Source organism: Filicampus tigris, chromosome 10 (genome assembly GCF_054856515.1).
Source record: "Filicampus tigris isolate MCC_2025a chromosome 10, RoL_Ftig_1.0, whole genome shotgun sequence".
Taxonomy (NCBI): domain Eukaryota; kingdom Metazoa; phylum Chordata; class Actinopteri; order Syngnathiformes; family Syngnathidae; genus Filicampus; species Filicampus tigris.
In genome coordinates this window covers 14,488,312-14,514,781 of record NC_141226.1, presented here as the reverse complement: position 1 = coordinate 14,514,781, position 26,470 = coordinate 14,488,312, and the positions used below count along the sequence as shown (strand labels likewise).

Here is a 26,470-nt window from a genome sequence, read left to right as displayed (position 1 = left end):
ATTTCGCAATGAAATAATTATTGCAAAATAACGCAGTGTTATTTTAGGAGAAGAATGAAAGACTTCCACTTCCGGGCCATAGCCTTAAGTCTATGGCGGCACTGGCAGAGTTTTTTTTACCCTGTAGAGACGTCCCAGACAAGGACATACTTCGCATGCAAAGGGATAAGGTGTGTACCAAATGTTAACACTTTTTTAACAAAATTGCTTTCCACCTTATTTCCTTCCCCCGTACATACCTTATCCCGATTACACACGCAAAACAATCTATGTGTGTTTCTGTCGATCGTAGTGAAATGGGCGTCCTGTGGCTAATCTATTAAACCACTAGAGGGCAGACTATGCCTGTGAGTACATTGGAGAGTCGTGGCAGGCAGTTATAAAGGCAGAGAAGAGACCAGTGGTCTTTCTTTTTTAAAAGAACCCAACACAACATGTCAACCCATCTCTGGACATTACACAGACAGACAAATAGACAAAGGAAGGCAGACACGCAGAGAGACCGGGACATATCTAAGACAGAAAGACAGGCCTACGGGTAGAGAGACAGAAAGGCAGACAGACAGAGACTGATACATACAGAAATTGACCAATGGAATGATGGACATGAGGACGGTAGAGAGACAAATATGAAACAAGGGATACAGTCAGGCAGAGAGACAAGTAGAAAGAAAAGATAGAGACGGGACATCCAAGAAGACAGGTAGAGAGACTGGCAAAAAGTCAAGAAGAGAGACAGACAGGCAGGCCTCAATCCACCATACAAACAGCAAAGGTCATCCATCGCTATCAAGGAATCGGATTTCATCCAATTTCATCATTATCATCTTCATCGTCATCTTCCTCATAATTGGAGGATTTCTCCTCTGTGACACGCCCACTGGTGTCACTCTTTATCTTCATCCTCCTCATCTTCATCCTCCCTTTCTTCCTGATTTCTTCACTTCCTCTTACATCATTTTCACACACGCACGCACGCACTCACACGCACACTCACAGAATCATTAATTCTATATTCCAATTTCACCTCTGCCGTTCTCTTTCCTTCCCCCCTCATTTCTTTACCGTCCCCCTCCTCCCCTTTTTGTTCGTCCTCCCTCCCTTCTGTCTTGTGCACCGTCTCCACGGGCCTTTTCATCTCCATTTTGTAAAGCTCCCCTCTCCCCTTTATTGCAGCAAAAAACAAACAGCGGCGCACATAAAAGTAGTACAATATTAATAACACCACATTCAGCACAGAAGCCGTTACAGAAACTTTGTACTCCCACCGAGTAGGCGCACCCCCCTCCTGCAAGTCACCTTTAAAAAACCCCCATCAAAATAGCTAATAAAGGCGAAGTGTTCTGTCACACAAGTTATAGTTATTGAGTATTTATTGTACCGGTTTATGCATTTTTAATTTGGCGCACCCCTGGGGGTGCACGCACACAACACTTTCGGGATCCCTGAAATATGGGACAAACTTGGCATAAATGTGAGAAATGCTCATACGCAAACTACAATTACATCGGAAGGCCCACTTACACCCCCTGGGCTGCGCGCACCATAGTTTGATAATGTACAGAAAACTGTGTGCAAACAAAATAACTCATTTGCAAACAGCAATTACATTGGAATGCACTCATGCACCTCAAGGGGTGCACACACCACAGCATGAGAATGTTTGATATACAATATGTGGTGTAAAAACATTACAACATGGCAGAAATGTTAGAAATTTGATTGGATGGCGCTCACGCACCTCTGGAGGTGTGGGCATGACTGTTTGATGCTATACCGAATACAGTGTGCGTCTAGGGGGGGGGGGGGTCACAATTCTGCTTAAAAGTTAAAAACTGTCGAAAGGAAACAGCCGTACATTGGCTATATCACATACTTAATTGCGCACCACTGGGGGTGTGCACACCACAGTTTGGGTGTACACAAGCTACATAAAAAAAAAAACACTTGGCGGGAATGTAAGAAACATTCATATGCAAGCAGCCCATTATTTTGATGTTTCATACTCACCTACTGGGCTGCACGCACTGCAGTTTGGGAATAAAAACATCACAACTCAGCGTAAATAAATACAAACTACACATTAGCCTAAATGGCAGTCACGCCTCCAGGGGTGTGTGCACCACAATATGAGAATCTCCCGTGTATAAGATGCAGCATATAAACTGAACCACTTAACTACATTGTTGTCAAAAACTGTCATATGCAAATAACTGTTGGATTTCATGCCCTTCACACACCTTGAGTTTGATTAACCCATGATATGAAGCACTTATGTCAAAGTCAAGAAGGTTTTCTACGGCCCCTGGGATGATATTGATTTATTATTAGAACCGGCCCGCAGCAAGCCGGTTTGGGTCGCAGAAGTGATCGGGTCCTTCGCGCCTGCCGATGACGTCACACTTTAAAATATATTGTAGCGTCTTCCAAGAACACAGACGTAGTTTAATTATCGCTTTTTATTAGTCCAACCGGCTACTGTGGGCCGCAGCCGACGCCAATACAGTACAACCGTTCAGTCAAAAAAGAGCAACGGCTCTCCTCTTCGTCCTCCGCTACTCTCGCTCGCATGCCCTCTCATCCAGCTGTACATAACTGCTGTACATAATAGCCTAGATATGTTCTCGTGAGTGATGTCACGTTGATGAACACTAGTTAGTTATTTTGGCTAGTATGCTTACTATTCTAGTGATGAAACGTGTCAATGTGTATTGTTTGTATTATTTGGCTGTTTAATTGCTTAATACAGTGAATTGTAATGTTTCGGCATTTTGTTAACTAATGGATATCCACTGGATGATGTTGCTAGGTTATTCTTTGTCTGTGTTGTTGCAGACCACAATAAATAGACGTGTCAAGTGGAATACGGGCCTGTGTTTTCTGACAGGATCACCCACATTCATACCTTGCCACTCTAAAATAGAGTCAGCTGGAGACATCATACCAATCATATGATCCTCTCCGTTTTACTTCACATTATGCACAGTTCATACAATCTTGCAGCCCGAGTCAACCAGAAAATTGTTTCCAGTTTGGCGGGAGAAACGCAAACGTTCCACTGATCTTGTTTCAAAAGACGGGCAGCGGCTTCTTCTCGGGTCATAAGCGGAAGTGACGTACGAGCTGCCTCGCAAAAGTAGCAATAATGTACTTTATTTTATTTTTTATTTAGTAACTCTGTATGTAAAAACACAACAGCCAAGAGTGACAAACATAGAGGCAAAGAAATATATTACAGAAATATAAAGCGTGACATCATCAGCAGGCGCGAAGGACCCGATCCAATCTGGACATTCTAAAAAATTTCAATGAACATTCTATCAGTCCGGCCCTCGGCTTGTCGCAAATTTTTTTATTTGGCCCTCCGTCCATTTGACTTTGACACCCCTGATATAAAGTATTCAGTATATGTAAAAACATCATGACTCGCTAGAGATGTCACACTCACTAATATGCAACCAGTCATTACAATTGATGGCGCGCACGCACCCTCGGGTTGTGCGCACCACAGTTTGATGAGATATACTGGGCAGAGCGTAGAAAACATCACGACCTGGCAGAAATGGTAGAAGAGTCATAAATACAAACTACCTTTAGATTGGATGGCACTCATGCACTCCTGGGGGTGCGCACATGACAGCTTGCGATTCCCAGATATACAGGATACAATGTAAAAATATCATGACTCGACATAAATGTAAAAAAAACTCATCACACTGGGGTGCGCACACCACGGTTTGGGAATCACACACAACATACAGGATTTTAAAAACACTCATGCTCAAACAGCCCTTACATTAAACATAATTCACGTACCCCTGGAGGTGCGTGTTGCCCATTTTGCGAATTCCTGATGTACAAAATACATTGTGAAAATATCATGACTCAGCATAACTGCTGGGACAGTCATAAGTGCACACTACCATTAGATTGGATAGTAATTACGCACCCCGGCAGTGCGCATGTAATGTTGGGAACCCTTGATTAAAAACAAAACAACTCGGCATACATTTTTTAGAAACAATCAAATGGCAACTGCTGTAATATATGATTCTATTCACGAACCCGGGTGCTGCGCACTCCACATTTTGGGAATCCCTGATATACAGGCTAGAGTGTGAAAACATCCTGACTCAGCGTAAATATTAAAAACGCTCATTAGATGGGATGCCGCTAACGCACCCTCGGGGGTGCGCCAGAGCTGGCTGATGTACAGGATGTGGTGTAAAACTCTGATTACTGTGCATAAACACTCACATGTGCAAAGCGGGAGAAAAGGAGGTATCCAGCAATTAGAAGGAGGAAAAATGTAGTCGGTCGGCCAGTGGGAGTGGGAGTGGGTTCGGCGTGAAATATTGATGAGGTTACTTGAATGAAATTTAATTTTCCTTGTTGTTGCCGTCGTTGCCGCTGCAGCGCTGCGAGACAACCGCATCCAGCTGCACCTCTCCACGCCCACCGAGCTGTCCATCATCATTTCCGAGGTGCAGCTGTCCGACGAGGGCGAGTACACCTGCTCCATCTTCACCATGCCCGTGCGCACCGCGCGCGCCACCGTCACCGTGCTGGGTAAGGTCTGCTTTACACAGCCGTGGTGGGATTTTATGGTTTGTTGTTTGTTATTTTAGCTATAGAAAATTAGTTTTATTAAATTTATTTTTTTGTAATGAGGAATATAATAAACTATGTTTTTTAGAAAATAGGTTATTTTTCCTGTAGAAAATCATTTTAAATTCTGGGGAAAATGTATTTTTTATTTTTAAAAAAAACATTTTAAAAATCAGTTGTTTGAGAAAATATGTAATAATAATAATAATAATAATTTAATTTTATTTAATTTCTTTCAGAGAAAAAAGGTATTTTTTTTAGAAAATAATTAAAACTTTGGGGACAAACATTAATTTTTTTATGGTTCAGAAATTATTTTAGAATCATTTTGTATTGTCAATTTGAGGAGTGTTAGGGAATTTGTCGAAATTGTATTGGTTTTCATAAAATAATCATGTTTTAAAGAAAAATTTAAAACAAAGCAAATATTTAGTAGAAGATAAATACATTTCTGGAATACATTTTTAATGTTTGGATAATTAAAAAAAACACTTTTTTGGGGGGGAAGAGTAAATATTTTTGAGAACGAAAAGTCATACATTTTCAAAAATAGTCATCATTAAAAATACATTTTTTTTTTTTTTTTAGATCTCCAAAATAAAAACTTTTTCCCCCCCCTCCAAAAGTCTGACATAGCGATGATTTCTTAATTGTCATATTTTTTTCCAAATGTCTATAATGCGAATCCTTGCTGGTTCATCAGAGTCAATGAAATGATTATTTGGCAACCTTGTGAAAGTTACAAGGCCTGCCTGCCAAACGTGGCTATCAACCACACCGTGGTATTGATCAGACCAAAAAAACAGCATGCTCAATATTTCATGTCGTAGTGTTTGATGCTGCGTGTGTATGAATGCATGTGCGTGTGCTATGAAACAGCATTGAATATGAATGAGGGAATAGTAATAATCCACATACGGATGCGGCTGTCCAGACAAGCACAATAAAAGATTTATGAATTATTCCACGACAGGCTAACGAGGAAGCGCTTGATCAGCTAACCAGCCAGTGCCCGTTTAAAAATGACCCACACTCGTGCACATGTGTGTTGTCTTGTCACACTCCATTTCTCCCACAAAATTTTTGACGTTTTATAAAATTTTGATGACTCTCCAGGGTGATGAAAAATGTATGCAAGGCAAAATCCACACAGTGCCACTGCTGTCAATTACACACAAGCCCAAAAATGCACAATTAGCGCAAAAAGTGGCTGGGCACTCTCATTTTTTATTTATTTTTTATTTTTTTTGCTGCACAAACACACCTTGGCTGACAATAGGGGGTCCCAAGCCGCTTTTTTTGTCTTCGATCCAGTACTGACAAAAACTATTATTTAATCATTTAAACAAGCACAAAATATACTGCTTTTTTTTCCCCCTTTAAAAAAAAATCTGACCTTCAAAGTTTTTTTTCTTTTTGACTATATTACAATCCTATTTTTTAAATGAAATACTTTTACATTTGACAACATTACCATAAAAAAGGCAATGAGATGGAATATTTGTCCTTTTTTGGACCGCGTTCCACAACCGACTCCCACCTCCGCTGACATTTCAGCCGATCCCGCGAGCAGCCGCTTTTAATTAAGTTTGGTGCACCAACTGACAAAAATAAGCATTTACACCAGGGAGGGGCGGGCCTGTCTCGCTTGACCGACAACCCCCCATCACCGACACCACCCAAAAAAACATTTTGCCACAGTGTGAGCGTTAAATTTGCTGTTTTGTTTTAATTACTATTGTATTTATTTCCTGGAGAATTAGGGCACAGCGTTCCTTTAAAGACACACGCATGCACGCACGCACACACACCTTCAAAAGTGAAAAAAAAACCACAAAAAAAACCCAGGAAATATGGCCACAATCAGCTGACAGCCAAAAAGAGCACCAGACAAATCCATACTTGAAAAGACGTGTGCCGGTGCGTGTGTGTGCGCGTGTGGCGCCACAAAGATGATTAGCCCACAATCCAATCAATAAAGTGTCAGCGTACTTTATTACTCGTGACGAAGAAGCGTCACATACACAAAAGCTAACCTTTACTTACCGTTGCTTTGGGAACAACACCGCGTTTACACAGTGGCGCATCAGTCACTACAGTGCACAGCAATTGGGAAAAAAATATGATGTGTTCTTCTTGACGCATACAGTAAGTCTCCGTTCCAAAGTTGCACATCAGCCACTATGGCTATGTCTTTTTAAAGATGTTTTTCTTCTGTAAGTATTATGACAAAGATGTGCATCAGTCACGACAGTGGTACAGTTTTGTTCTGTGTGCTTGTGTTGTGCAAAATTTAGAATTTAGATTTAGAAGAAAATCGTTTTTTTGAATAAGTTCACTGCAGTGACTAATGCGAAGAAAATTATATTTTTAATAACTCTCCTCCGTTGTCATGGCTCATGCAAAAGTCTGACATTAAGAGTCATGCATATTGGATAAAATATTACATTAGAATATACCTTTTTTTTTTTTTAAAATGGGTTTCCACTGTACTGACTGTTTTGCAATTTTGCACTCTAGAAACAGTCAATACAATTTATACAAAATGACCCAATGGTTTGGTTTGTTTTATACAAAACGATCCCATTTTGGGGGGCTTTGTTTTATAGAAAATGACTCAATGTTTTGGGTCGTTTTGTGCAAAAAAATAAATAAGTTGAGTTGTTGTATACAAAAACGACTGAATGTTTGTGGTTGTTTTATACAAAACGACCCCATTTTTCGGGGGTTGTTTTCTAGAATACAACCCAGTGTTTTTGTGTTTTATGTAGCAATGTTAGTCCATGACTCGCGTGACTTTTTTTGTTGTTGTCGTCAGGCGTCCCGGGTAAGCCGCAAATCTCCGGCTTGGAGAATCCTGTGCAGGAGGGTGGCACGCTCACCCTGATCTGCACCAGCACGGGCAGCAAGCCCCCCGCCAGACTGCGATGGTTCCGCGGGGACCTGGAACTCCAAGGTAGTGAACTGTGTGTGGGTGTGTGTGTGTGTGTGTGTGTGTGTGTGTGTGTGTGTCTGCGAGTGAGGAGGAGTGCACAAGTATAATATTATTGACAGTGAGACCGTGAAAGTTTGCAAAACCGCAAACAAGTTGTGGCTCTTGCTCAGCTTACTGCATCACTTGTACCAACATCCACACGTGTACACATAAAGTTAAAGCACAGCTTTCAAAATAAAAGCTCCGCCTATTTTACGTTGTACGTATTTTGGTCAGAGACAGTGGGTGGGCTGGATGTGGCCCCCGGGACGTACTTTGCCCAGGTCTGCTAAACACCATTGGAAATAGTAACTATTAATTAGACTGAAAAAATAATGTGTTGAATTTACTCAATTTTATTTTGTCAATTACAGTAAATGCACAAAATAAAACCATTGGCATCCACCTGGCTCAACAGCTCCCCAAAACCTAAGGCCGCCTTTGGAAAATAAAAACGTTTTTCCCACTCAAAATAATTAATATTTCAACACTCAAAATAATTAATATCTCAGCCCCTGTACCAGACGGAAACATAATTCCAAAAGAATTAGAGAGCTTGGACATGTGGCTTTCACACAGGCAGAGTTGATCATTATTTACTAGTAAATAATAATATATTATTATGTTTCAATCGAAGATGTAAAAATAATGTATCAGTAGAAGAGAAACACTATTTTAATAAAACAAAATCGAGCGGTAATTACCATTCTGTATTCTGTTACAAATATGTCAATATCGTCATTGTCGACAAACCATATCATATCACGTTCGACTGGTTCCACTGGTTCAAAGTCCACAAGCGCGTCGTCTATATATCACTGCCGTTACTTATTTCAGAGCTCCCGGCGATCCACGGCGTTCGCCATTAGCCTACGGCTTGAAAAAAATCTGCGACAACCTCCGTGGTCTCGCTACACCGTCACGTGTATATTGGATTAAAAAAAGATGTATCCGCTCTCCCAGTTTGAAAGGTAGAAAGATGCAACAGCGCTCCCGGCTCTAGTGGTAGAAACGCGGTTATGCGCTCCTGGGCTTAATGGGTTAATACATTTTATTTGTACACCTTTCAGACACTTGATATCAGTTATTTATTTATTTCGTTAGTTAGTTAGTTAGTTAGTTAGTTACACTGAAAAAATTGGTGGTTGAATTTCATTTTGTCAAGTGGTGGCACAAAATAAAATCATCTGTATCCAGATAATTTTTAGTAGATGTTGGTTAAAAAATCTTATCTGGCTTCAGATTATATTATATAAAATATCTAATATTTTATCATAAATATCAGATATTTTATTTTGTGCAACCACTTGACGAAATACAATTGAGTAAATGTTGCACAGCATTTTTTTCAGCGCAGTTAGGTTTTTTTAAGAAGACTGTGCAACTATTCTAAAAAAATGTATCAAGATCCATATGATTTTATTTCAATGCAACCACTTCATCAAATATACCGGTAAATGAGTGAATTCAACAACTACTTTTTTTTAGTGTCCTTATTTAATAATACATTTTATTTGTACAGCACTCACTTGATGTTAGTTAGTTAATTAGTTAGTTAGTTAGTTAGTTAGTTAGTTGCTGACGTTTATAATTAGCCATTAGCAGTTGTCCAAGCCTGTGTATCGTTGACACAGTGTGTGCCCAGCCCGTGTGTTGTATTATTGCTTTGAGAAGCATGTAGCAGCGGCGATTGCGAAAGCCAGGATCTAGACAGGGATAAGCATCCCGATCCGGCAATAAAAGTCCGTGCGGATGTCGGGAAAAAGGGATGAGGCCTGACAACCCACGGGGTTCGTGACTGATAAACGGCGGGAAATAGGTGGCGTGGAGGCGTCACGAGAAGACAAATGAACTGACTTTTTTACTCAGCCGTCTTATATTCTGACAAATTGCAGTCGCGTGGCTTTTGACCCGACTCGCTTCCTGTCAGTGCGAGGGCTCTCGAGAATGTCCACACGGGACAATCTGCTACAGTCCCTCACACTTATTATCATCTGTCCCCTCACTTTTGTTATTATTTTTTTATTTTTCATTTTATGAGAAAAGCTTCATTTTATTAAATTTTTTTTAGATTATTTAGTCTTGGAGAGAAAATGTAGTGTTCTTCAGAATATATATATATATATATATATATATATATATATATATATATGCATTTATTCTAAGTGTAAATCCTTTTTTTTTTAGATAATTGTTTTGAGTTGCTGTTTTTTTTTTCTTTTTTAGAAAATGAGTATAATATTTTGGCAAACAAAAAAACACATATGTAATTAGTTGGTTAGTTGGTTGGTTGGTTGGTCAATAGGTCAGTTAGTTCTAATCTGTCGGTTTAGTACTAAGGTTTAGTGTCAGGTGTGTTGCAGCAGGGAGAGATGGAAAACAGGCAGGGCACCTGGAATTGGCCACTCCTGGTTTAGTTGGTCAGTTGGATAGTGAGTCAATTGGTTAGTTGTCAGTTGACTGGTCAGTGCAAAACCAATCACAAAAGAAATTGACATTATGTTTTGGGTGTTTACTGTTTTTAGGGTTATAGCGCCACCTGTTGCTGTGACATGTCCCTCTGTATTGATTGACGCACACTGCAGACATGTCCAGCTCCGGTCCTCAATTTCCGCTTTCCTGCCTGTTTTCCATCTGTCCCTGCTGTGTAGCACACCTGATTCAAAAGATCATGATGGTTATCAAGCTCCTTCAGAGCTTGCTGATGAGCTGATCACTTGAATTAGGTGCGTTGCAGCAGGGACAGCTGGGAAACAGGCAGGACACCGGCCCTCGAGGACCGAGTTTGGACACATCCGGTGTAGGGTATTAGATGACTATTTATGCATCCTTTGCTGTCACACACAATCAAAGTGGTTTCATGATAGCATTTGCATGTGTGAAGCAATGGCAGGTATGCGCTGCGTCCTCATGCTTTGGCAATGTTTGCCGTAATTATGGATCACAATGAATCGAAAAAGAACGGAGTGAGGACACAAAGCGGAGGAGGATGAGGAGGAGGAGGAGCGGCTTGCCTGAGGACAGATTATCTATTCTTTCTCTTAGCGCTGAAGCAAAGTCAATATGGCGAACGAAGGAGCAAGCAAAAGAGAGATGGAGGAGCCCTCGCTAACGCATCTACGACAAATTGGATTTGGGGGATTTTTTTTCTCCCCAAAATTAGTAAAAGTTTTCCAAACTCAAAGGTGTCGGAGTCGTCTGTTTGACTTATTGCTGGATCGGGAAGAGGAGGACCGATTATACGGTACATCTGGACAAACTGGCCCTTTTACAAGCAATTTCAGAATGAGAGAGAGAGAGAGAGCGAGTTAGTTGCGCACTAGCTATCTAGCTATCTAACTGGGTGTTGAGTTGGCTATTTAATTTGTCAGTTAGTTAGATAGCTAGTTAGTTCATTAGGTACTCTGTTTAGTTGTTAGTTACTTACTTACTTACTTACTTACTTACAGAGATGGACATCGTCTATCCTTCTATAACTTCTGGGAGGTATTTCCGGCGGACCCAGGTGGTCCCAATCCGTCCCTCATATGCGACAGCCAATCGGCATCGAGACCATAATTTTCACATCACATGTCAGGTGCCGCACAAGCAGACACGCCGCCAAAAAAAAGAAAAAAATATCACACAGACACACACAGAGTGGTGATCTGTGAAATAAAAAAGTGGGGCACATGTTATTGCACCTGTGGGACCGAAAGGTATACTACACTGTTTTATTTGTTGTTTTTTTCTTTGTTTGGCTGCGTGTCAGAAGTGGGACACCTGCATGTGACGTGGTACCGGTAAAGTCCGTTCTCGACGGCGTTTGGCTGACTCGGAACGACCGGGCGGGTCTGAAATATAGATGGGAACTCATAGACGGACTAAGGCATAGACGAATGCCCAGATCTGGTATTAATGCTGCGTCGTTGTTTGTCGAAAAGCTGAGATATCCGACCGCACCTGAAGGCAACACAAGACTCCACTTCCTTGATTGATATTCCTGTCCACAGCTGCACCGCAATAAGCACAGATGAATGCCCAGCTCTGCTTACTTTATTTACTTACTTACAACGTACTTATGTACTTACTTGGTTACTTACTCACAAAGTACTTACTTACTAACTTACCTACTTACTTGCTTACTTACGTACTTGCTTACTTACTTGGGTTTCTGGTCTGTTAGTCGTTGATCAGTTAGTGATAGATTATTTAGTTTAGTTAGGTCAGTTAGAATGGGAGTTATGTAGTTACTTGGTAAGATAGCCAGTCATTCATTTGGTTGGTTGGTCAATTCTATGGGTACTTAGCTTAGTTGTTGGTCGGTTACTTAGTTGATCAATTTATTAGTCAACTGTTTGGTTGGATACTTAGTTGATTCGTTAGCGAGGCTAGCTAATTAGTTAGTTAGCGCCTCAGTTAGTTGGTACTGTAAACTGCACATTTATTCTGCGGTTAGTTGGTCGGTTGGCCAATTAGGCATTTGTTTGGTTATCTGGTCGGATGGTTGGTGCTCTCAAAAGGTGTCGGCCTTGTCTGTTTTGGACGCACTTGCCCTTTAGAAATTAAAGTGAAAGAGTGAGAGAGAGCTTTCAAGTGAATGCGAGTGATCCAGCTGTCCCGATAGCAGACACACCAATCACTCATTGCCACACAGACACACACACACACACACACACACACACACACAAACAGTCAAATGGTCCTGTCTGAGATTGACGCCGTGAGCGCGCATGTGCGTGTGCATGCGTGCGTACGTTTGGATGGAGGTTGTGATGAGAAAGACAGCAGGTGTGTGTGCATTCATGTGTTAAGTAAGATAATGTGTGTTCCTGTGTGTGTTTGTGAAGTTAAATTGTGTTTGCGTGTCTGCGTGCGTGTGAGAGAGACGTGGGTGTTTGTGTTTTTTTGTGACTAAGACAATGTGTGTGAACGGTGAAGTAACAGAATGACGTGAGTGGGGGTGTGCCAGTAAGACTGTTAGTGTGGTGTCTGTGTATTTGTCAAGAGGTAGTGTGCATATATATATATATATATATATATATATATATATATATATATATATATATGTGTATATGCATACATGCGAAGATTGTGTGTCTAGTGTGTGCATATGTGTGGGGTAAAGTAATGTGTGTGTGGGGGTGCGTGTGTGTGTGTGGGCGGGAAGTAAGACGGGATGTGTGGGGTGTGTGTGTGTGTACGGCACACTTGTAACGAGATAAAGTGTGTAACGTAAGAGTGCGTGTGTGTGCGCGTGTGCATTCTGCTGTCTACAGGAAGGTTCAGTGACAACGTGTGTGCTTTTGTGTGCATGTGTGAAGATGGCATGTGACAGTGTGTGTGTGTGTCTGCTTGAAGACAGAATGACAGCGTGTGTGTGCATGTGTGAAGGCAAAGTGTGACTGTGTGCGTGTGTCTTAGCAAAGACAGAGTGCATGTGCAGCTTATTGAAGAGAAAATGACAGCTTGTGTGTCTGTGCGTATCTGCGTGTATTTTTGCGTGTGTGTTCGCGTCCATGACGCTGTGTGAGTGTTTTCTTGTGAGTAAGAGGGAAAATAGCGGCAATGAAATGTGTATTTGCAAATGAATTGGGTGTGTTTGTGTGTGTGTTTGAAAAGTAGCGAAGTGTGTGTGTGTGAGAAAGTGTAGAGTAGCAAGTGACAGTGTGTGACAAGATGAAATGTGCGTGTGCGAATAAATGCCACGCGTGTTTGGGTGTGAGCAAAGGCTGCTCGAGGGCTGAGGAATTAAAGCCACCACAGAAGAAGCAGAGGCAAGGTGGCTTTGCAGCTGACTAGATGGGAGGCGGGGGCGGGGCGTACGGCGGGTGAATGGGGACGGTGTCAGATGAATCAATGGGGGGGGTGGAGGGCTTCGGAGGCGACCGGAGAGCGCAACAGGAGAAGAGTTAGCGAGAAGCTGCAAAGGCTGATGAAATGGAGACAGAAATCGGGAAAGCGGATTTAGATAGCGAGATGGGAGTGTGCGTGTGCGTGTGTGTGTGCGCGCGCGTTCGTTCGTGAAAAAGAAGAAGTGGGGAGTGGTAATTGAGAAGAAGGAAAGGCTAAGAGCTGTGAGGAGTGTATTAGTTGTACAGCGTGAGAGCGCCATGGATCATTTAGTGACATCCTTCCATGTGCCGAATGCAGCAAAATGGGGATTAATGGCCACACTTGGGGCCCAAATGGCAGAATTATCGGCCTCGGGTTTTCATAATGTGGACAACGCCAAGTGCCACATGTGGAAGTCTTGAACGAGGGCTAACGTGGCACGTTCAAAAATTGGAGCAAAGATTGGTCATGTCTTGTTCAAAACAATTAGCTGACAGGAGTAGTCGTGAGCTATAGTGAAGAAATAGAGAACATCTCATTTCAAAGCCTATGGGGATGGCATAGTTATGAGCACCCTGGAGCAAAAATAGGTAACATTAAAAAATGTAGCTGGCAGGATTAATCATGAGTACCAAGGAATAATAATTATATATATTATATATATAATAATAACATTTTGTCTAAAAGGCACAATGAAGCCAAAATAGGTACATCTTGATTAAAAGGGTATGTGGCTGGTATAGTCATGAGCATGATGCATCAAAAATACATAACATCTGTACAAAAGGCATATATGGCATAGTCATGATAACAGTGAGGTAAATGATTGTTAACATATTTTTTCAAAAGGGCTACTGTTTGTAGCTGGCATAGTCATGAAATCTGTAACGTCTTGTTTAAAAGGGTATGTGACTGGCATAGTCATGAGTATGATGGGGCAAAAATACATAACATCCTGTTTAAAAACGGTATGTAGTTGGTACAGTCATGATAACGATGAACCAACAAATAGGTAACTTTTTTTTTTTTAGAAGGCTATGTAGCTGGCATAGTCATGAGCGATGGAGCAAAAGTAGGTAGGCATGTTCATCGGAGTTTGTTACGTTACATCCACATTACAAAATGGAATAAACCTAAAAAAAAAATCCCTTAAAATTATACACAAAATCCCTCAAATTGACAAATTGGAAGAAATATTTTAGAATTTTTTCAAATCCATGAAATAAAAACACTCCTAATATGACATATTTGAAGGCACATTAGCACTGATTCTGATTGTACTTGGACAAAACAAAAATGTCACACATCGCCATATCCCAAAATGCTTTGCATAGAAATTCTGCACAAATTCCCCTTTTTTTGATTTTTTTTTTAATTTATCTGTTAAAAATAAAAGCCACCCCTTATATCTCATACTTAGGGAGCTTTTCAAAATGACACGTCAAAATGAAAACATTAAAGTGCAAAAAAATAACAAGATGAAGTAATTCCCTTTAAAAATGTAATGCTACAGGCGTTTTGCCATCAATATATATTATTGACTTAGTTTTTTCACTCTTCACATCCTGCTACGCTTTGGCGGATCAAAGTATTCTCCTCTCAGCTGTGTAGTTTAAAAAAAATAAATTTGATTTGGTTTCGGAAGGACTGCAGTTTGCACAACAGGAAAAAAAAAAAAAAAAAAGAGAAAGGCTTAAAAATACTTGTCTGCGCTATGCTTGGGTTGAAAAAAAAAAAAAAAGATGTTCTTCTTTTCCGTGATGCAAACCACAAAAAAAAAGAACATCTCAACTCTCAGCGGTCAAATGTTTTGCGTCTGCCCCCAACAACATCGGTTGACCTCGTGTTCCGGATCATCGCCGCCTGCTATTTCCTCTGGAATAAAAAAAAAAAAAAAAAAATGTTTTCAAACTTTCAAAGACAAACAGAGATGCCGCTTTCACCCACTGTGGGGAGGTTGTTTATCTTTCTTTTTATGGTGGCAGGCTTGTAATTATAGAGAGTGAGAGTAAAAATAAGTGTGATGGGCTCCAAACACATGATAGCAGCTCTGTTTTTCCTCCCTGCTAATCCTTCCTGCTAACGTGACTAATTAAGCAAAAAGATGACCTCACAAATCAGACGTAATCCTGCTTAATGGTGATGACTGTTTGGATTATTATTTGAGCGCAACATAACAGCATGTTTTAGCACACTTTGCTGTCCCGCAGCCAAGTAGAAGCACCCGCCTACTACTATTTGAACATGAAAGAAGGTCGAAAAGTGGCCACGGCAGCCCGCAAATTCACCATCACCCCGCACAAGAGGGTCAAATTGGGATTTGACAGAGAAAATCTGCATTAATAACCTCTTATTTTTTAAAACAAACAAAATGTGCAAATGGACGAGACCACTGTTACACTTTTACTAGTGTGTGTACCCCCTGGAGGGTGTTCGTGCACCTTTGCATTGTGTATTAAGTCTTTATTTCAAAATATGTATTTATGCATATATTTATGGGTTTATTTAATATAATTTATATAGGAACTTTTGCAAATAGAATAATAAAATAAAAACAAAATAAATCAAATTGAAAGATAAATGAATTGTGAAATACAAATAAATAATAAAAATTTCAAATACATAAATAAATAAAATATCCTACATTAAATGCACAATAATGCTAGAATCTGGATATTATAAAGTATTTTTTTTTCCATTTGTGAAAAGCACACTTTGGCTAAAGAAAAAAAAAACAGCGTATATTTGCAATTATTATTTCAGACCAGCATTAAGTGTTGACACATTTTGCTATTTTACAGTTGTACTCCAAAAAATATAATACCTTCAAATTTTCAGCAGTGAAAGCACCCTAATGACTCTCCATAAAGCTCTTTATGAATGTTTGGAAATTTCAGCCCCCAAAGCTGGTTTTAATTAACAGCATGGAATTTGGTAGATGTGTCTATGATGATGAGACCTACTAAAACAGTCTCAGGAAATCACACTCAAAAGACACAACAGCAAATCGTCATTAAATAGGCTCGATTAAATAATAGTAATAATTTTGGCCGTTTCCACAGGCCCTTCAAACAAATTGTAGAAATGTTCTCCATTTGCTGACAACCAACCATGCCTTCGTGGTGGCCATGTTGGCAGAGGTGATGTTACCTTCAAGGGCAATGCATGGACATTGAAATTAAGTTGTAACGTGTTTATTTGGCAACCAATTTTCATGAGGTTTACTTTTTTGTCAATGCCAAGTTGTGTGCTAATGACACAGAACATTAGTAAAAAGCCCCTAAAAATAATTTTACAGATGCAAAGCTATTCCTAGTTTCCTGGTTGAAATTGTATGACATAGCAGCACAATTTGACAGCATCCTTGTTCTTTCAGTTTTCTTGCCGTCCACATATATAGAATGTGCTGACACGTTTGCCCTACCAACTTAGCATACCCGTAGGTACGCTAACAAAAAAAAATGTAAAGAAACTCTTTAAAAAAACACTCTACAAATACCCCCAGGACCTTCGTTCACTTGGCAACATGGAAATTTAATAGCAATCCTGGATAGACTTAGAAAAGTCTCAAGAATCCATGCCCAAAAAGACATTTGAAGGTTTGAAGAGGCTATTCTAATCTCATTTTGTCCATTTGCAAAAGTCCCTCAAAGACAAACTCTTCTTGGACATTTTGAAAGTACATTTTTTTCCAAGCCAGGGTGGGAAAAATGTGTTCTCTCAAAAAATAGCAATGCGCCCAGCTGCCTCGGGCTTTAATGCGGTAGCGATTTAGAGGACTTAGGTAAGCAATTACAGTTGCATTATTGATGTTTGCTAGGCAAGAAAAAGACACAAGTATTTATATCACTTTACCGCTGAACAGTAATTTCTCTTGCTCTCATAAGTTTACCTACCCAGGCAGATCGTGTAAAATGTGCCATGATCAGGAAAAAACTGAAAATATAATAAGATAAGACAATTTGGATTAGCACAATTAAACACAAGCAAGAGTGAAAATAATGAGATTGTTCCCGTTCAGTCTTCAGTCATATTTTTCCCAAGTATTTCACAAATCCTGCCAAGAAAGGTAAACTTACGAGCATGACCGTAGATACTAGGGCTGTTCGATTTTGCCTAATAAGAAAATCCCGATTATTTTCTCTCAAACCCGATTTTACGATTACGATTTATTTGTAAAATAAAAAATAATGTCTTTTTTTTAAACTTAATTTTTCTTTCTTTGAACTTTGAAAATGCCAGTCAATTTAATTTAATACACACAGAACAATCCATTGGGATTAACTGCATTTTACTTACACAATAGATTTCAGATCTGCTCTTAATTAAACCAATAATGAAAGAAGAAAGTGCATACATCTGAAACGAAATCATCAACATGAGAGAAGGTAAACAGTCAAGTCTGTAAACCAAACAGTCTGTCAGCAAGTCATTTTGCCAACCAGCTAGTGACTAGCCTTTCACCTTTCTCCCTGGTCTTACCGAAACATAAATCAATGATTAGTGCAAAACTGTCACTCAATAATACAATGCACTGTCAAGCTTAAGTGCGGATGCATAGTCAGGACTGGACCAGTGGTCCGTTGTAGAGGAGAAAAAAAAGGGACGACTTTCAGACGTTGAGTCACTAGCTCACGGGTTGTATTGTACATCCGGGTCACACACTACACTACAGACCTATATTTTCCCGATTTATTAACAAAACGCTCACTTGCCTGAGACAATAGCAGAATCGCAGGTATAGCCATGGATGCTGTTGTTGTTTCGGACTACGCGCTCGTGGGAGGAAGCGGAAATGCAGAGGAAACTACGGTGGCTTAGATACACCAAAAATAACAAAATCGAACGTGCCGATTTGAACGTTTTTTAACATCGTTTAATCCCGAAAATTCGGTTACGGTTCAAAATCGCTTAATCGAGCAGGCCTAGTAGATACTGCATTGAAATGATACCTACATCAAGATGGCTAAGGTAGTGAGCTCAAGAGGTGTCACAAAAGCTAAATATATTAGCATCAAAGCTTGTGTCAAAGCTATTGCTGATTACTAAAGAATGAGAACTCTGCTTTGAAAACGGCTGCCAGTGAATGCGTTCAAATAGATCATTATAGAATGATATTATGAAAATATTTTATTGCTATTCGTACAACACTTGGCCCCTAACCCCTGCGAAGGGATTCACATTTCACTCAGGTTCACTCTATATTTCACGTGCATTATTGTCAACAATTTTCCACTGATCTCTTACTGTCCACATCGAGAACCCAATTGATTCGCAATAATACTCCATCCAAGCTACTTGTTTGCCATTTTGAACCTACTTTACCCCTGGACAAAACACCCCTTGCTGTCCTTGCCAATTATTTTGCGAGGACTTGTTGGCCGTATCCCTACGATCAATAAAGTCTTCGCTAATGAACAAAACATTTCCAATCGATGGGATGTGGCAAGCGGCTACACCGGGAGTTTAATTGAAAGCGAAGTCCCCTTCATCCCGGCCGATGACATTTAGTCACAACGTTAATTGTTTGTCAGAACAGCGCACACCTGCGGTTTTTACAAGCCCACCTTCCTAAAATATGCATTTTTTTTTTTGTACCTTTTACTCTCTTATTTGTTTGCCGCATTAGGCAGCACAAAAGAAGGCAGGCGGGGAATATGGCCTGTGCGTAAAGGCATTGTTAGGTGAGCGGTATATGTGGCGTGTCGTGATGGATTGGGGAACAAAACACCCGGGGGCACGCGCCATTGCTGCGCACCAAACACATTTTTCATTTGATGCGAACAAATGGGCGTCGCCGTTGTGCCGTAGCGGCACAAAAAGTAGAACATTCTAATTAGTTGACAGTGGTGTATGGCACTGGTGGTACAAGGGAGGTGAACAAAGTGAAACAAAGTGAGGCTTTTTTTTTGGGGGGGGGTGTAAATTTCCTGAGATTAAAAAAAAAAAAAATCTGGCATTACGATAGGTTGTAGTGGTCCTAGTGTCAATAGCATTTGAGAGTCATAACAAATGCGTTAATAGTGCACCCTTCTCCCCTTGCTATGGTTTTGTGTTGAATGGCAAGCCATCACATTTCCAGCCATGCTGCGCCATACGTACTTGGAACTGTTTTTGTTGTTAATTGGTCGCCCCTTTTTCCCACCGTAGGCCGGCCGGACGTCGTGGAGTCGGTCCCGGACGAGCCCACGTACAACGTGAGCAGCGAGCTGACGCTGGAGGTGAGCCGCGCCGATGACAACCAGGTGGTCACCTGTGCCGTGGACCACCCGTCGCTTGCCCCGGGAGACAAGAGGAGCGAGCAGGCACTCCAAGTCTTGTGTAAGTCACCTGATGGGCAGAAGTGGCCAAACTTCCTCTGTACTTAAGAAGAGTTACAAATACTTGTTTGGAAAAAATGGCTAGTAAAATCAGAAGTACCGTTTCAACTCCTGGACTAGAGCATATTAGCTAGAGCGGCCAAAAATTGTATCAGGTCAGAGTTCTGTTACGTAAGATTAATATGACTCAAGTAAAAAGCTGTGCTCCACATAATTACTTGAGTAAGACAAAATAAGTTCTCGGTGAAAAAACTACTCTTGAACTTGAAACTAAACTGATGAGCAACTTCTGCATTGTGGTCTAATCTGCATGAATGTCAACAGACCTACATCACAATTGCAAGTCATATGAACAGCAAACATTGTTAATACAGTATTTGCCCTTTACATTTGTTTTATCACATTTATGAATTAATGTGCTACTCCTTTTTTAAAATCTATCCATCTATCTATCTATCTATCTATCTATCTATCTATCTATCTATCTATCTATCTATCTATCTATCTATGTCTATCTGTCTGTCTCACTGTCTGTCTGTCTATGTAATGGTCATATTGAGAAGAAGAAAAACAATCACATCACGTCACGTTTTTTTAAGAGCCAGGAACCTCAAGTAAAGTACAGCTACCTGAAAAATCTCCTCAAGAAAAGTAACAAAGTATTTTGTACTTTGTTACTTTACTACTTCCCACCACTGCTGATTGGTGAAGGTGTTTGAGAATGCTGGGGAAAAGAGGAGCGGGACAACTATTTACGTAGATACTGTAGGACTGTGGCCCTGCGTGCGTGTCCATATTTAAGTGGCGGCGCTGCCACCATGTGGCCCACCCTGGTACTGTTTTTTTAGTGTGTGTGTAAGGCGAGGGGGCTTATGTCATCGTGGGAGGCGGCTGGCAGATGCGAGTCGATGGCGATACGGTTGAAAGAGAGTATCTCGATCGTGCGCATGCCTGCACCGATTTCAGTCCGGTGTTACGTAACTGTGTCTGTGTGCTTGTGTGTCTGTGTGCGTGTGTGTATTTTCATTTACAGATTCTCCAAACGTTCAGATAGTGCCTGAGAGCGATCTGCCTCGTGAGGGAGAGAAGTTTCACCTCGAGTGTTTGGGCAATAGCAACCCCGAGTAAGACACACGCACACACACCCCCGCACACCAGTCATAAATGATTAAAACACTCGTCTAGACACAAAATGTAGTCCACCACACACTTCTAGTCAACATCCACCTCACCGGCTGAAGGTTGTTTCACGTCAACAACAGAGCTCTAATCAGTCGAACAAATAGGATGCTGCACCCCCTTTCTCCCCTTACAGTACGTCAAAAAAACAAAGTCAATTGATTTCGATAGTCAATGCAATCAACCACCTTAGGGTATTTGGTGTCAGAAGTGGTATTTGATCCCCACAATCAGCTTGATTGCACTCATCTTAAAAAAAGAACATGCAACCAATACGATAGGCCACCCTGAGATAGTTATTGTCAGAAGCGGGACACAAACCATTACCGATCATGGGTGTTTGTATCAGAAGCGGCATTTTATTCCGACACCTCCGGAGGAATCTTCCCGATTTCATTCATCCTTAAAATATGTCAAATTCAACTCAATTATTTATGGTTAATACGATAAGCCGCCCTTAGGTATTTGGTGTCAGAAGTGGGATATAAAAAAAAAAACTGCTGCACGAAGGTTATTTGTTGTCAAAGGTGGGATTTGATTCCCATGTCTCCAGAAGAATCCACTCATCGCGATCTTGAGAAAACGCCAAAATAAAGTTTGTAGCTGGAGACTTAGGGGTCCAATCCCACTTCTGATGCCAAATACGTTTAGGTGGCGGTATTTTGTATCCCACATCCCACAACAGATATTTCAGGGAAGGCTATTATTCAAATCCCACTTCTGACACCAATTACCCGGACAGAGAAAAGATGTGTGCAGAACTTCATCACTCTTGACTGTTGCTACCATGTTAATCAAATGTTTGAATACCACTTCTTACACTAAACACTGTATATGAAATTCCATTCAAATGTGTGAAAACTTGAATTAGTGACAGAAGGACATTTGCAGGTGCCCATACAAGGGCCGCTCATGACATTAAGCATGAGGCCTGGGTTCCATCCCCACTTCTGACACCAAATAACATGTGTTTCCTTATCATTCGTTGCCATGTTACGATGATACATCAATACGACGATACATCAATACGAAGTCACCTCCTCCTAGAAGTATTTGGTGTCAGAAGTGGGTTTGACTCCTACTGAGAAGTGGAATTTGATCCTACGCCATGTGGTATAGGGTCCAGCACCTCTATTTATATGAATTATTTCTAGCTGTGTCAGGTGTGCTATCGGTTTGGCATGCCAAGCTAACACTAGCCCATGTGTTGACATTTTCGACTCGCGTAAACGATGACACAATTCAATGAGCTGTCCCTAGGTATTTGGAGTCAGAAGCGGGATCAAAACATCTAAACATTAAACCATTGATCCACTTGTTACATGCATTACCTCATGTCATTAGTCCAGAAAAATATGAATAGGCCGCCTGTGGGCAGATAAATGCAAGACACAATGTATCGCAAAACCCACAAACACACACATACACACACACACATACACACACACACACACACATCTTGAGTCAAATTCACTCGCTCTTTCCTTGTGGCCTTTCTGAATTATAGATGAAGCTTCTCGCCACCCGCATTCATCGATCCACTCTTTCCCGTCCCTGCCCTCCCTACTGCTTCACCTGCCGCCAATTTGCGGCTTTCCATCTTGTCACCCCCCCCTACAACCCCCCCCTTACACCTTTCTCTATAATGATCTCCACTCGCACATTTTCCATCATAGCACATACACACATACTCCCGCTTGTCAGTTTGATTGACAGATGGATCAGATAGAAACCAGGGGGAAGGTGGTAGGGGATGTTGGGGTGGCGGTGGGTGGGTAGTTTTCTTCACTTGGCTTGGCTAGCTATGCTAACGTATTAATGGCAGGTCGGTATACACGTTGTGCCGGTTGGGAGGTAGGTAGTTAAGGATGTGGTTGTTTCGGTAGGCTAGGTTGGTTGGAACAATAATCAGTTGGTAGGTTGCTATATAAGTCAAGTATTATTGGTTGGTAGATTGGTCGCTAGGTACTGTAGATAGGTAGTTTATGTCGGTAGGAAATTAGCTTGGTTGGTAGGTAGTTATTTAGCAAGGGTATTATGTAGGTTGGTAGGAATGATGGTCGATTGGTCAGTCAATCAGGATTTGTTCAGTTGGTGGTTAGGAAAGACAGTTGGACAGTCCATTGGTAGGTATGTTGTTTTGTGGGTTGGTAGATAGTTGTCTAGGTAGGTAGGTAGGTAGGTGGGAAGGTAAATCTGTCAGTAGGAAAGTAGGTCAGGTGGTCGGTTGGTAGGTAGGCAGGAAAAACAGTTGTTTGGCCAGTTGGTAGGTAGTTACTGTATGTCGGATGATCAGTCGGTTAGTTGATAGTTATTTAGGTAGGTAGGTATGTAAGTTGTTAGATCGTTTAGTTAGTAGATTAGGAAGTCTGAGTTGGAAGGTAGGAAAACGGTTGGTTGGCTGATTGGTCAATTGGTATCAAGGTAGCTCGGTTGACCAGTCAGGTGGTCGGTATTTAGGTTGGTTTGTAAGTTGGTAGTTGTTTTAGTAGGGAGGTAGGTCTGTAATTGGTCTGTAAATAGGTACTGTAGGTAGGTAGGTTAGGTCGCTAAGTATGTCAGTTAGTCGGTAGGTGGGTAGGTAGGTAGGCAGGCAGGTCAGTATGTAGGTAGGAAAAACAGTTGATTGGCCAGTTACTCGCTTGGTAGGTAGGTAGCAGCGGTTGCAGGTACAAAGGTCGGTTGACCAGTCGATTGGTGGGTATTTATTTAAGTAGGTTGCTATGTACTGTAGATAGGTAGGTAGGTAAATTGGTTGGTTGGTACTGCGATAGGTAGGTTAGGTCAATAAATTCAATTGTTCAGTAGGTAGTTGTTTAGGGGTAGGTACGTACTGTAGGTAGCTAGGTTGATCAGATCTATCTATTAACCTACCCAGCTATATATATCTAGTTATTCAGGTACTGTAGTTTTGTATGCAAACATTTTTGGCAGAGGTAAAAGCAAAACTGACAATAAGTCGTAAGCCATCATAAAAAAAAAATAATTAACAGTGGCATAAACGCTAATAATCCCAGAGAAGGAAGAGGGTCTCCTGCTGGCCGTAAAAAAGGCGATGGGCTGTTGTTGTACAAATCCCCCCCCCACCCACCTTCTCTTCCCTCTCACACCTTCCCCCGTTCACTGCCACCCCCCTCGCAGTGACAGATCGTCTGCAATTAAGCAAACAATTAAGTCGGCATTTAGCGTCTGTAAGAGGCTGTTATGAAACATTACGCTCAAAAGTCAATGTGCGTTTTACGGTCCCGGGAGCGGCCCGCTAATCGCTCGGATGTTGCCGGTGCCACAGGAAAAAAAAAAAAGACAAAGAAAAAGCAGCAATCCAGGTCAAGATCTTTAAAAGGCTTATTGTTGCACTTTGAAAAGGTAATAGTTGCACTGTAAGTGGAATGGGAAAAAATCCTTCAATGAGAGCAAATGCGGCACTTTTTTCTCTTGCATTTGAGTGCACTTTTTGTTCACATTCAATCAGCAAACAGCAATGTCACACTTGAACTTGTCGGTCAAAAGTGGCTGGCTAAAGTCAAATTGAGATCAGATGTGTAGATTACAGATTACAGTAATCCTGCTACTTTGCTGTACAATGTCTACACGCGACAGGTGAAGGACGTGTCAAGCTTTAGCCAACATAGCTAGGGCGAGGAAAAAGGTCAGTCGAAAAAGTAGTTTTGTAGGTTGGTAGGTAGGCTATGTAGATTCGTAGGTAGGTTGGGTGGTTAGGAAGAGAATTAGGTAGGTCGATAGGTAGGGAGGGAAATCAGTAGGTCGGTAGTGTATGTACAGTTGGCATTTGGGCAAGTAGGTAGGTGAGTAGGTAGAAAAGTAGGTCGGTTGGTAGTTTTTTAAGGGTTTATCTCACTGGCAGATGTCGCCAAGACTGCCAAAAGTGATAAGTTGTGGCAACTAAGAAGAGCAAAATATTGCTTGCGCTCTCACCAGGGCAACGTCTCATGGAGACCAATTTGCCCAGAAGTCACCGCGACGGAGATCCTGTACCCGAGTGAAGGTGTCTTCATTATTGTTATCCAAGGCCAGTCTGGGCTCAGTCTCGTGGTCTCGAAATCGCGTGGTCGATTCGCCAAGAAGTAGCAGAGACGTTACTGCGATGTCTCCTCCCATCTCCTTGGTTTCCAGCAGGTCTCGAGGCGTCGCAGAGACCTTAGACCAGCTCGAAACATCAAGTCTCCAAAAACATTTGAATTTACCGCGGCTTCCTGGCGACCCAGCCAATCTCCAGGAGATGCCGCTGAGACCCGAATCGTCATCAGGTCGCCAACTAGTCTCCGAGCAATTGAGATAGGCCCTTCAGGTAGCTGTTTGGTTATTTATTTCAGTAGGTAGGCAGGTGAGTGTAATTGTCAGTATTTCGCAAGGTCATTTGGTCAGGTGGGTCGTTATTTCGGTACCTATTAAGGCAGGCGGGTTAGGTATGTAGGATAGTTTGTTTTGGTAGTTCTGAAGATGAAGGAAGGTGATGATTGAAGGTTGTTCCTGGGTGTTGGCGTTCTTCTTCCTCGAGCTTTAGCCTTCAGGTCTAAAAAAGGGAGTGGGAGTATGCTCCTTTAGTTCTGCCTGGCGGCCCAGTTGGCCGTCACTGTAATTACCGCAGCGCGCCTTAGGGAGCGTCTCATTTGCATAATTGATTCTTTTATCAAGGAACACTGCCGTTATCGCTCTGATCGCCCAATGGAATTTTCGCTAGCATTCCAAAACGCCGATCTTTGTTCTCTTGTCCTCCATTAATCCGCCCTCCTCTCCCTCATCCATCCTTTGTCCTATCACTTCTTCATCCTGCCTTTCATCCTCTCGCTTAACGGCTGTCCTGTCTTCTCATCGTCTTGTCGCCTGCTTGCCTTTGATTTGGGTTTTACTCTCTTTTTGAACTTTTTTCCCCCCCCCTATCTTTCTGTGGTTTCTAGGCCGTCGTCCTACATTTGGGAGAAGAAGGATGGAGAGCTCCCCCCGCTGGCCAAAGCCGAGGGCACCTTCCTGCGCTTCGAGGCGCTCAACAAGTCGGACAACGGCGTGTACCTGTGCTTCGCCGACAACGGCATTGGAAGCAGCGTCGGCGAGTACGCCCTGTTAGTGCAAGGTAAGTTTTAGGGAATGTTTTAAGGAGAGTTGGGGATTCTAGTTGAGGTTTTTAAAGGTATGTAGGTAGTAGGGGACTAAGTATATAGGTCGTTTTTTGATAATGCAGGTACGTAGGTAAGTAATGAGCAGCAGGAATATTTGATAAATGTTTTATGTAGGGTTGGGGATTCTATTTAAAGAGGAAGTCAACCCAAACATATTTTTTTCCAGAATATGTTCTACGCAGGCCCACCAGTTGAAACAAGGCATTCTGATTCATATTGCGTTTGTGTAACGTGAGAAATCCCCCTGTTTTTAGGTGTCTCACGGGGCGTCCATTTTGTCACTTCTGTCGACTGAAAATGACGTCACAGTTGCTCAGGGCTCAGATAACGACCAATCGTAGCTCAGCTTCAGAAAACGGGTGAGCTGTGATTGGTCGTTACCTGAGCCCTGAGAAACTGTGAAAGGACAAAATGGCCGCCCCCTGAGATGGCTAAAA

At 41.5% G+C, this 26,470-nt stretch overlaps 1 protein-coding gene across 2 annotated transcripts in view; it reads left to right on the top strand.

Moving 5' to 3' along the window:
• Positions 1-26,470, top strand: part of cadm3 (cell adhesion molecule 3) — a 116,036-nt gene that overhangs the window by 79,053 nt on the left and 10,513 nt on the right. For both annotated transcript variants that reach the window (XM_086043111.1, XM_086043112.1), the window contains exons 6-10: positions 4,417-4,569; positions 7,427-7,564; positions 19,547-19,717; positions 20,750-20,840; positions 25,815-25,987. In XM_086043111.1, the coding sequence (XP_085899237.1) occupies positions 4,417-4,569; positions 7,427-7,564; positions 19,547-19,717; positions 20,750-20,840; positions 25,815-25,987 (726 nt within the window). The remainder of the gene's footprint in view (positions 1-4,416; positions 4,570-7,426; positions 7,565-19,546; positions 19,718-20,749; positions 20,841-25,814; positions 25,988-26,470) is intronic.